This window comes from Poeciliopsis prolifica, unplaced genomic scaffold (assembly GCF_027474105.1).
Source record: "Poeciliopsis prolifica strain line A6 unplaced genomic scaffold, Auburn_PproV2 SCAFFOLD003, whole genome shotgun sequence".
NCBI classification, from domain to species: Eukaryota; Metazoa; Chordata; class Actinopteri; order Cyprinodontiformes; family Poeciliidae; genus Poeciliopsis; species Poeciliopsis prolifica.
Genome location: NW_026562378.1, coordinates 1703541 through 1715767, shown reverse-complemented (window position 1 = coordinate 1715767; position 12227 = coordinate 1703541). Strand labels below are relative to the sequence as shown.

Genomic DNA, 12227 nt, shown 5'->3' with positions numbered 1-12227 from the left:
GAGAGGCCGCACACCTCGCATGCTCGAAAAGTGTAGAAACGTGTATTTACCAGCAGTACAACTACAATCACAGAGCACAGCAGAGTCAGCTCACCGTCGCTGATCTGTGGCAAGCCCAGCATAAGGATCTGATAAAGGTCTGGACGGTACACGGGAGAGGCCTCCACCTCGGGACACGCGGCCTTTTACCGCTCTGAGGGCATATTGATCTGGTGACTCCAACATTTCTGTTGACAGCTGGCTAACAAGGTTGATGTCTTCATAGACACCAGTGCCTGCAGGAGGAAAACTCTTGGAGGGTCAAACATCAGTAACCTGTGTAAAGAAAAACCAGCCAGGTCGGGAAAAAAGGGAAAAGTTTGCGTTCCAAACTCACTAAAAATAAAGACTCTCTCCGGAGGAGGGGAGGAGTTCACTTTACAGATCCTCGGCTGACAGTTGGAATGAACGGAGAAGAATGGTGTCGTAAATTTAGGAACCAGAGAGAATAGTTTCCAATAGTTAACTCATAAAAGTCGTTCAACAATAAAGTGAAAAGGCTTTAGCTCAGAAAAAGTCTGAGAAGAGGTAATAAAAGACATGATTAATGATTAATGTATATTAAACTCAGATTATACATAAAATTTATACCAGATTATAAAGCATTCTGTTTTCAAAGCAGTTAGGATTACCAACATTATTTATATATTTCTATTTCTCTATTTCCTAAATGCCCAAAACATTATATGAAATAATTCAGAAATAACTAACTAGTTCATGCATAGTTCCTTTACACTTCAGTAGAAATGCCTTTTAAAGCCAAAAAATAATTTTTTTAAGGTGCTTTGTGGAATTACTGGCCTTTAATGACAGCAGACAGACAATAAGCGGGCAGAAAGGAAAGCCAAGGTCTGAAGGTTGGGAACCGTCGAGAACTGATGGACCCCACATATGGGCCCCTGGATATACTTCTACAGGGATGTCCTCGAAGTCCGCCATCCTGCATGTTTCAGTTCCTTCCCTGGTGGTAGTATCAACCTTTTCAGCATGTCGGTGTACTCCTAAGCCTTCTAACCAGCCATTATTGGATCCAGGTGCGTTAAACCAGGGAGAGAACTAAGACATGCAGGACGCCGGCCCTCAAGGACCCACTTTGGTCACCCCTTCACTACACCATGTGCTGCTCACTCTAAGTCAAAACATTTGAGCACCTAACATAAGATTTTCACAACAGTTTGCAAGAATGTTGGCCAATTCTCATTTTTTTCCCCCTACAGCGACCTGATATATATATTAAAAAAAGTAACAAATGCAGTGACTTTTTTTCTGTCATTGGAGACTTTCATGGCATCAACGCTTTACAGCTCAGCTAAAGTCCTGCTATGCCCTGAGCAATCAATGAATGCTAACACTCCTCTTCCTGCTTCCTGTCCCGCGCTCATTGCCGTAAGTCTGAGTGACATGCGTGGGGCTGAGTGAAGAGATGTTGTACCATTTCAAACACAAATAGTACGATTCCTATTTGTTTAAAATAGGGACAAAAGAACCAGCACTGAGACGATTTTAGGTTTTAGTTTGTCATTATTCTAGTCGTCTGGCCAGTGCCTACCAATGCAGTCTTGCTCGATTCTAATCTGACATCATAGGCAGGCTTGGCTTTCTCCTATCACTCGGATTGCTGCAGTAGAATTTCTACCGAGCCGATCAGCGAACAGAAGAAGTTGTGAATATTGTTTTTGTGCACTGTTTTAGAATTGTAGTCTGCTTGTAGTTATAGAAAGGAAGTGAAGAAAGCCGTTCAGTCCAGGATGGTCACGTTTCCAAACATCACCAAACAGCCGCTTCATTCGAATGAAGTGGCTGTTTACAGCACAGAAAATGTTCTGTAAGTTTTGTAGAATTGAACTGGTGCATTACATACACCACGACAATCGTTAAGAGATGTAAAATCTAAAACTTCAAAGGAGTTCTTCACCTCCAAGAATCAATCATTGCTCAAAGGCTGACAGCCCAGATCCTCTGGACGAGGAAAAGTGTAGACAAACAAACTGGTTAATATCAGACCAGGCAGACAGTAAAATATACACATAAAAAAAGTGCACAAGAGTGATATACTTTCTGTAAACATGTGATACAATAATATTTCAGGATGTATCTTTAAACTGAGACAAATGGTATTAAAAACAGAAAAGACACATCGCACAATCCCAGTGCTGTTTAAAGTGGTTTAAGAGAACAAGGGGCAAATGGATACCAGGGGAGGACAGAAGAAGGACAAGCGTGTTGTAGTGAGAAGACAGACAAACAGGTCAGAGGACTGTTTGCAGAGTGTGGATGTGCTAACATAGCAACACCAACTCCACGGTTGTTAAGAATGTCCCAAAACCCCCCAGTCAGAAAACCTCAGCATGGAGCCTGGAGACTGGACTTTGAATGCTTGTAAGCGAGCAGAACTGCTGAGTGAGCTTTGAGTGGGATATTTTGGACTCTGAACCGCTCTGGGGAAGAGGAGAGAAGCATTTCCTGAATGCTACTTAATTGTGATCAAGTCTGGGTCCATTTTTGGAAATTGAGTTGTTGCTGTAATTATAAAATATAAAAAGTTACAGAAAAAAAATAATTATCTGGGTAAAATAAAAAGCTGCTGCAATTGACTTTTATTATTGAATGTGCAAATCTAATATGTAGGAAACTCAAAAAGGTAAAATAAAATCAAAGCATGTGTTTTGTGTTTTGAAGACATTTAATTGTGTTTTTAAAAAGGAATTTTGGTTCGTTTGAAATTGTATTCAAATTAAGAACATTATTTATGTTGGTGTAAAACTGCTTATTGTATATTTGGTCATTAGAGTGAATAGTGAATCACTCCACAAAGTGATTTGTTTTACCTAATAAATATTCCCAAAACAACCCACCTGAATGAGTAAGTATTGCTGATATAAAATAAGTAACACCCAAACATCATTTTATACTTTATTTATACTTATCACCAAAGCAATTTTTTTATTATTTTCTTTTAAAAATAAAAAGCTGATCAGGATTTTTTTTTTAATGGGGTCATTGTTCTGTCATTTGAGAAATACCTAGTTTAATCAGAAACAAAATTATTCATTTAAAAATTATTTTAAACCTAAATCTATGAATAACTTCAACTAAAAATCAAAAATTAAATTCTACTTGAATCCATTTAAAACATTTTTACTGATCCCAAAGAGAAAGTAAATAAGTAGCTACATGCTTTTCAAGTCCGCACCTCCTAAAACAACCAATAAATTCAAAATGTATTTTTATTTATATAACAGAAGACGGTAGCTATTTACTCTCTGAAATCAGTGATTTCTAAGTTATTGTGTTTATCGAGTTGAATATATTCTCCAATTGCCATTCTGTTCACAGTCATAGTTAAGAAAAATAGAAAATAGCCTTTTTTTATCAAATTAAAATTACATTTTCGAATGACTTTTGACCAGGTATTCAACATACATTTTACCAACTTGAAATATTCTTCATTGGTCATAATAATCTAACCTCAAATGTCATGATTTCATTTGCTGGAAGCAAAAAATTATTTTGCAGAAATAAAGGCTTGAAAAAAAAGCTATGTGTAGCTAATCTATATAACGAGTTTCCCTTAATGATGGAGTTACTGAAATACATAAACTTTTCAATAAGGCCCTAATTTATTATACACATTACAGGACTACATTAAAACACAGGAAGGAAAAAGTAAATATTCAGAACAGACTGAAGCAGGTAATCTACGTTCAGATAAAGTTTTTTATGTGTGAAAAGCCACATACTGATACCAGTAATCTGTGTTAAAATTTTAAACATAAAAGGCTTTGAGGCTGAAACATATCCTGTCGGAGAGGCTGCTGAAGTGTCCTTGAGCTATGTGGCTTAAGCAGCTTCACTACTTAGTGTAATAGCCGAGAGGCTTTTTCTCTCTCTAATGTATGGAGATGAGGTTCCTCTCTGAGCTATTAACCGAGACGTAGTTTCTTTTCGCACAATGCTGCTAAACACGAGTCTGGTCTCCTGCCGACTAGAAGAATTGAGTAAAATGAACAGTTGCGTCTACGTCCACGGAAGCAGTGATCTAAATCAAACACATTTTTTTTTCCAGCAGACAAATTTGTCTTTACATTTTCTTGCTGAAGGAGAAGAAAAAAAAAACTATCTTCCCAGCAGTGTAGATGCTTTCAACCTCAGTGTTTTTGTTTCAGTGGCTTCTATATTTCATCCTCAAATCTTAAAATAAAGCAGATAAAATAAAAAAGAAATTGCCACACTCTGTTCCTGCCTGTGGGTCCCTATTTCCCCAGTTGGTCGTCCTGCAGCAGAGGTATGTGTTAATAATCATCCACCTACGGTTCGCTCATTAGCAGCGAGTCCTGTTCTCTGCGTGGGTCTTTTCATCTTCCTCAGAACGAACGACAACCTGAAGGAAAGCTCGCTATCCTCCTGCTGCATGCGGCCATGAGAGAAATCAGGGACAGCGCTCGCAGCTAGAAGGGCTGTGTGGAGAAAATCCTGGTAGGTAATTCCATATGCACTCACGCCAGATGTCTAATATAAAGTACATTTGGCTCACGTATCACCTGACCAAGCACAGATTCAAATATAAGTCTGCTGTCTGTCTCTTTCTTATTGGCAATCTATGATTTGTCCAGGGAGTGAAGGACTGTGTTTTGTTTTTTCTTGTTTTTTTCTTTGTTTGTTTGTTTTTTAAATAAAACATTTGAGTTTGATCTTGTGCTTTTGAGAGACAAATGTGCACAAAACTATTCCCATATCATTCTGATGTTGAACAGCTCAATTTTGCATTTGAGCTATTATTAAGTCTGGTCACGCAATAGGACAATAAAAATCATGGTGGCAATGGATGTAAATACCTACATAAAACATTCATATTTCAGCCACGGCACAAGCACTCATCATCTACCAGAAAAGACGTCTGCATCTTCTTCAGGCATTGGAGCCTCAAACTCTTTGTACTTGCAAGCTGCTACAAATGAGGCGTTTTGGGGGAAATTGGACTTGACAATTTTACGGAAGAGCTATGCACTTTAAAATAACAAACCTGGCTTCTGATGAAATATGCGATGCTGTGAGAGCCCTGGTGGCACCAGCTGCACATTGTCCAAGGAGGCCGATGTGAACAAATAAGCTGCTATGTGTACACAAATTTCAATACTGTTGAAAAACCACCTCAACCTAGAGCAAAAACATTTATCAAAAAACTTGAGTTTTTTTTCCCAATTGCCATGTTTCCATTAAGGAAATTTGATTTTGGGATTTCAATTTGAGCAATTTTATGGTCAGTGGAAATGCATCCAGTGAGATGTTTTCTAATTAGTCATAGGATGCTTATAGTAGAATTTCCCCTCCCTCACCTGTTGCTGGACAATGTCAACTAGAAATTCAGAATTCCTCAATGAACATTTCACAACATATTTTAACGAAGAACAAAACTTCTATACGTTACCAGAGAAATATAGGAAGATCTCAATTGATTTTATACTCCAAACACAACATTCCTCAGAGGTGAAGATGTTATAGAGGAAAAAATTGTTTAACATTAGCGTGGATTAAAGTTAAAAGTGTGCAGGACAATAGGCATAACAGACATTTAATCAGCCAGGCACTAAAGGCAGTTAGACTTACTACTTATTGCCAGTTAGGATTATAACATTTCTTCTTTTCGTCCTTTTCAGAAGTTCAGTTATGTCTACCACGCAGCCGATTGGATAGCTTGTATAAGATAAAAGTGTTTCAATGGGGAATACACACTTAGTCACGCCAGACACATTAATGTGAAACTGTGTTCCACTGCAGAGCTGTGTAACACCTCTTTCCATCTCTTTCTTTCTCACAAACACACATCAGGGAGAAGATGCCCAATAAATAATCAAGTATATATCATAGAAATGCTACCGTAGAGTTACAATAAATAAAATGTTTAACAATCAAACACACCTCATGGCAAATCAGAGCTTCTCCTGTCCAGTACTGAGTTAATCACAACTGCTATTAATATCAAGCTGAAATTGGAAAAAATTAAATTGAAAAATCAAACAACTTGTGATATGGTTGTCTACTCTGTTTTTAAGTGTGGACTTAAAACCAGTTTGAGAGCTTTGGCTTGTTTTAGTTGTGTTGTGAATTGTCTCAAGCAGGATTTAAGTGATTTTCTATGATGTAGAGGGAGAAATATTTTTTGGAAACATGTTTTGTTTTACAATAAAGATTTCTTTGCTCTATTTCATGACAGTTTGGTCTTCAATTTAGCCCCGTATTAGACAAATAATTTCCACATTATTAATATTATTATTATTAATAATTGAAAGAGAGGAATCGGAGCCAGCTAAAATCCGAGTAGGTCAGCGCTCTATAAAATCGGAAATCAAACAGTGGCGAAAAAATCTCGTTTTAATAGTTCTTTAAAGACACAAAGGCAACAAGCTCTGAGTCTCATCGTTTGACTGACGGTTAAATACCAGGGAACATAATTAACGAGTCAACTTCAATCTGTTATGTAATAAACATTAAACAATATAACAAAAAGTAAAATGCATTTGAATAATGTTGAGAGTATTTATATTTATAGCTACTTTAGCAGGTATTTATTTCTGTTAAGTCTGATCACTGTGTAGAGCTGTCCTAAAAACCTGTCATCGTCCAAGAACAGCGTGCTAGCTCCCTCGTCTTTTCGCTTCTTCTGACTTAAAGTTTTATCCTGATACTCGAGACGGATTTAGAATTTCTACCTCAATCTTCCAGATTTTCAAATGCGAGACTGAAGAAAAATTATCAAAATATATATATGTGTGTGTGTGTGTGTGTGTGTGTGTGTGGGTGTCTGTGTGCGTGTATGCGCGCGCGCACGTACGTGCGTGCGTGCGTGTGTGTGTGTGTGTGAGTCTATGATTAGAATAGAAATTTACATGAATTAAACAATTGCATTATTGGAAAAAAAGAGGAGAATTTGTTTTTTTTTCTCATTGGTTCTTTTTAAATCACACGTAGCACATCAAACCTATATGTGAAAACAATACAGTGAGAACCTTAATGATGAACTGGGGACACAAACATGAACTCTAAAAACAGACACGCAAGACGTATCATTGCGAATGTTGTATGAACGACAAAACAAAAAAACGCAGTGACCAAACAGGCTTGTTCTCTTATTAGAAAAAGTATAAGTGTAACTGTGATCTCGGTATGCTTTGCTTCACTTCAAAATCTTGTTTAATTTCTATCTATTTCAGAACTTTTGGTTTATTTACCACAGCTATTGTAAATGTATTTTTTTTATCAAGTGGCCTTGGAATTATCAAGATATGTGAGACAGTAGAGTGTATGGGGCTGCTATTACGGTCATTGCATAGTTACAATGACCGTATGGATCTTCTAAGGTTGGACTTTGACGTTAAACAGAACTTTAAGTATGAATCCATTTGGAATTGATTGCCGCTCTTTTATGATGCATACCTTTAAGTTTTGCTTCCTCCAGAAACGAAACAAAATAATTAATAACATTAAAAACATATATACTGGCTTCAAAGACTGGTTTTGACTTATGGTAAATATTTTTAAATATAGCCCATTTTTATTCTTCTATAAACTGAGCCGTCTGTCTAGTCAAGGATTATGTATACTTTTCCATAAATACGAAGATTCTTAATTGTGCCAAAGTATTAAAAACGTATATAAAAACAAAATAGATGACGAAAATGAAATAAAGAAAACAAAGCTAACAAGGTTCTGAATAAATATTCTACCTTTGTCTTTCTATCATGCAATGGACTCTGTGCAAGATTCAATATTCCTCTTTTTTGTTAAGAAAACGGACATAAAATAGTTCTTTTAAACATTATTTGATTTCTATTTTTATATTTTGTTTCCTTGCGTCCAGACTTCATCTCTGTACATATAGTTTAATCAGGAATTTGCTTAGGTACAAATAGGATCAAAAGTATAATTCAGCCTTGGTCGTCAAAAAACAATAGGCTGTTCACATCTATGTACAACAGAAGCATGAAGCAAACCTAAAATATATATATTTCATTAAAAAAAGAAGAAAAACAAAATGGCCGGTGCGGCCCTCGTCTGCTCTGATCTCCTCCATACACACATCTGGTTCGTCCAGTGTGAGGGAGTTTGAATGCCCGCTTGCTGTGCAGCGAGGTTTTGCTTGAAGTCTTGACACTAGTTAAATTTCAAGCTCTTCATTCGTTCCTAAGGTGAACTCCTCCATTGAGTTCACCTCAAATTAAATGTTTTAAACATAACTAAATGTTTAAAACAAATTAAATGTTTTCACATTTAAATGTTTTAAATCTTTTAAACACAACTAATTAAATGTTTTAAACATAACTAAAGCAGAAGTTTTCTTTTCTCTTACTTGCCTCAGTTATTTTGTATAATGTTGAAATCAAATTAATTTCTAATTGTTTGAATTTTTAATATTAAAAATAAAGTGCTTGGAGCATACGCTAAAATAACTTCTTTTGGTTTTGAATTTCATTGTGTGCCTGAACACTTTCTCTAAACATATTTATTACAGTTAAAAAAAAGTTCTGTTTAACGTCAAAGTCCAACCTTGAAAGATGAAATTTAGTGAAGGTAATTTTCCTGACTTTGCTTCCAGATTTTTCTGTTCTTCTTTTCACAGTTTGCTATCAGACAACAATAAAAGCGTTCCCACGGAAGCATCTTTGTCCAAGCTACTCCGGATTCACAGTTTGTGGCAATGCAATGTTTCAATTAAACTAACCACTGATTTCAGACCTGTGGAGATAAAAATGATAATTGCTTCTCTTCAGACACATTATTAGTTTGTTTACAAAGAGAATCATCTTTCAGAGTTGCCGACTTCAAGCAGGAAAGGCCAGATAGTCAAATGGTCATTGTTCAAACAAGAGCAGTGAAGGAAAAGAGGGCTTTCAATTTCATAAAGATAAAATCTAATATGATTTTGCAGATATGATCTGAAGTGGGTCTAGCTCTCTCCAATGTGAGTTTTGTAAAGTGGAGGAGAAGCAACCTTCGCTCCAGGTTCTTGTATTTATTTACAAAGTTTCACAGTTTTTCAGATTTATTTCAGATTTGTCCAACAGGCATACCACTGCACATTTGGGTGAAAAAACACCAACCTAGATTAAGTCTTCTGATTTCCCTACAGTTGAAACAATTCAATACCAAAACTAATTTACAATTCTGTGGTTTTGTTAATGGCTTTTTCACATCTAATTAATATCTATGCAAAAGCTGGGCGCTTTGGCCTGGGCTTAATCTCGTAAAGTAATAGTAAAACAGATCACAGCTTTTGCCTCATTACACCTTTATTTAATTTGTAAAATTCCCAAAAATGAATGCCAAATCTTGTTTGGCATCAAAATTAAGAACTTATTGTCCAATTAAAAAAAAAAAGTAGAGGAATACGATTCCATTTTTAATTTTGAATGAGTGCAAATTCATTTCTGGAAAATGGGTTGGATAAAACGTTATGTTTTGATGCGGGGAAAAAAATGTCTAAATATAAATATTTGCATTAACATTTTAAAAAGCCTGGAAGGTCAAACATTTATCACACTCAGTTTTCTGATTCAGAAATGGAAGACAGTTAAAATAAATTCCATATATTCCACACTTTTTAAGAACGAATCCAGGAACCTTATACTTCTGACATTAACTGAGTACTAAAGTCTTTCTGTCGTTCTTGCAGTGGAGATGAAACTGGACATTTTCTTTACTCTTGACTCTTGAACCTAAACTGAATGGAATAATGAAATATATGAGGGGACTTTGTGCGGTTTGGGTCATCAGCTGAACAAGTGACAAAAACAGGTTTGCGTCTCCAGGTGGAGAGATGCGGGGCGTGGGGATGAGGGGGGGGGGGCACACAGAAAAGGCTGCTGGAAAAACTCCATATGAAATGAAAACACTGGGGATGCTCATGAAGAGGAGGATGTCCTCGGAGGACTCACAGAAGACTCGCTCACGTCACAAACACCAAACACACGCGGCTGTGACCGCGGCTCGCGCGCGAAATCGCCAAATAAGCAATTCCAGGAATAGTTTAAACACACAGATATGTTTAAAGTTGTTCTGGGCAAACTTCTGCCTTCAGACGTACGAAAACACTTTAGAGGATAATTTAGCGTAAAGCTTCAGAAGAGTCCGGAGCGCCAGTCTTACCCTCGTTGCTGCTGGTTCCTGCGGCGCCCGCAGCCCTGAGTGATATAGTCCACAGCAGTATCACAGCCAGCCCCGGATCTGAAGCCATGGTTGATCCTCCCTCACACTCCGCCAGTCTCCCTCTTGCCTTTCTCCCCCTCTCTCCTCCGCTCCGTCTTCCTTCTGCTGCTCCTCCGTGTCCCAGGGTTGAAGAGAGAGCGCCGCGCAGAGTGTTTAGTGTGCGTCTGAGAGTGAGAGTGTGTGTCTGGCTGCGAGCTCATTGGAGTTGGGAGTTAGAACCTGCCAGCCTCCTCGGCTCGCTTCGGTCTGCCGGCTGCCCCGCGCGCGCGCGCTCACACATACGTACACGGACTTTCGGCAAGCTGCGCGCGTGGGGAGGAGAGGAGGGGAGGGGGGAGGGAGGAGGGGGGGGGGGGACAGCTCGTCCGTTAGAATCGCGGAGCCAATCAGAGCCGCACGGTACACTAAACAGTCGCGTGCTCATCACACCTTCTCCATCCCACCTGCCTGGCCAACTCTGATTCTCTGTTTATCTCTCTGGGTCATGAGTTCGGCACACTGCACCCCTCTCTGTTATTTACCCTCATTTGTCACTGGCTCAGCTCTCTCAAACACACACGCAGACACACGCCAACATACACACTCTCACCTAGCCGGTGGCAAATAACTGACTGTGGAATGAACCCAAAAGCAGCATCATATCTGCAAGGCCAAATGGCATTGATCGGTTATCAGTGTTCTGCACTGCATTCATATAGGACCCTGCGCTGTGCTCAGGTGCAGCACAGTGTGACTCAACATGCTGTTAAATATGTGTGTGTCTGTTTGATCTCGAGATCTATTCATCTACTGAACCGCAGATCAATGAACCTGTCCTGATCAATTGCTTTCTGCTGTCACACTCCACACAAACACCTTCATATACACAGGATCACACAAATGGGCTTCATTACAGGAGGACATTTTTTCCCACTCCATCATTGCAGCCGAAATCTGCATTTGACTAACGCGGTGCAAATGATGTTTACGGGCGTAAAACTGCTTAAAGATGTTTCATAATACAAATCTAGACACGCTGCAGGAGGGACAATGTGCCAACACTCCATCAGAACCAGGATCAGAACATGAGGCTGAATTCTCCACAGAACTTTATTAACAGATGATGACATCCTCTTGATTTATTTCAACATTTTACTTATGCTTCATACTTAACTTGTGCATTGTTGATCTCATTCATATTTATCTCTCGTTTTAGTTCTAGAACAAGCATTACTAGTACATGTCTCAATGGCTGTATTATCAGTCAAAAGAAACTTTATTTTTGTTCTAGTATGCAAATAAACAATGACAAATACTTACAGTTCCAAGATTTATAGCACAATTGTTTGTAAGTGTGAAGAAAATCAAGACTTCAAGTATATCTTCATATCTTATACTGCTGCATATTTTGGATTTTATTTGTTTTTCTTAATTTTACTACGATTTGTATTAATAATAAAAAAAATAATAATCCTTTGATTAAATTCCCATTAGGTATAAGGGATGTGCTTGACTGTTTGTCCTATATTTTTCTGAGTTGGCCTTTGATGGATTGACAACGTTTCCAGGTTGAACTCTGCTCCTTGTCCAATGGCCTCTGGAGATAAGACACCGACTTCCCCGATGATTGTTTCTCTCTCAACATGTTTCTGTGCTCTAAGGTGTACAGACTCAGTGTTAGTGATGTTTGTCCAGAGGTCTTCCAGCTGGCTGAGTCGTCAGCCGAGCAGTACGGACCTTCAGCTTTGGGCTGCAGAAGGAACTGTCACAACTCCTCTATAGTTGTGGTGAGGCAGCCTTTGCTGCGACCGTGGCTTGATTTGTGGACGCCCTCATCCATTACGCCCATACAGGAACATTGAGTGTGAAAGTACATTCATATCTCCTTCACTTCATGAAGGAGACAGAGGTTAGTTAAGATGAGTGTCAAGCCCAAACTGAGGCAGAGTCATGTGTGCCAAACTCCTACCTCCCTCACCCTGTCCTCCCCCACGGGGTTGGACACA

The 12227-nt window shown here is 38.4% G+C and overlaps 1 protein-coding gene across 2 annotated transcripts in view; it reads right to left on the bottom strand.

Annotated features, from left to right (window-relative positions):
- The window catches only part of epha8 (eph receptor A8), a 122592-nt gene extending 112112 nt beyond the window's left edge, over positions 1-10480 (bottom strand). For both annotated transcript variants that reach the window (XM_055026116.1, XM_055026123.1), the window contains exon 1: positions 10183-10480. In XM_055026116.1, the coding sequence (XP_054882091.1) occupies positions 10183-10270 (88 nt within the window). In that variant the 5' untranslated portion in view covers positions 10271-10480. The remainder of the gene's footprint in view (positions 1-10182) is intronic.
- Between the last annotated feature and the right edge of the window lie 1747 nt (positions 10481-12227).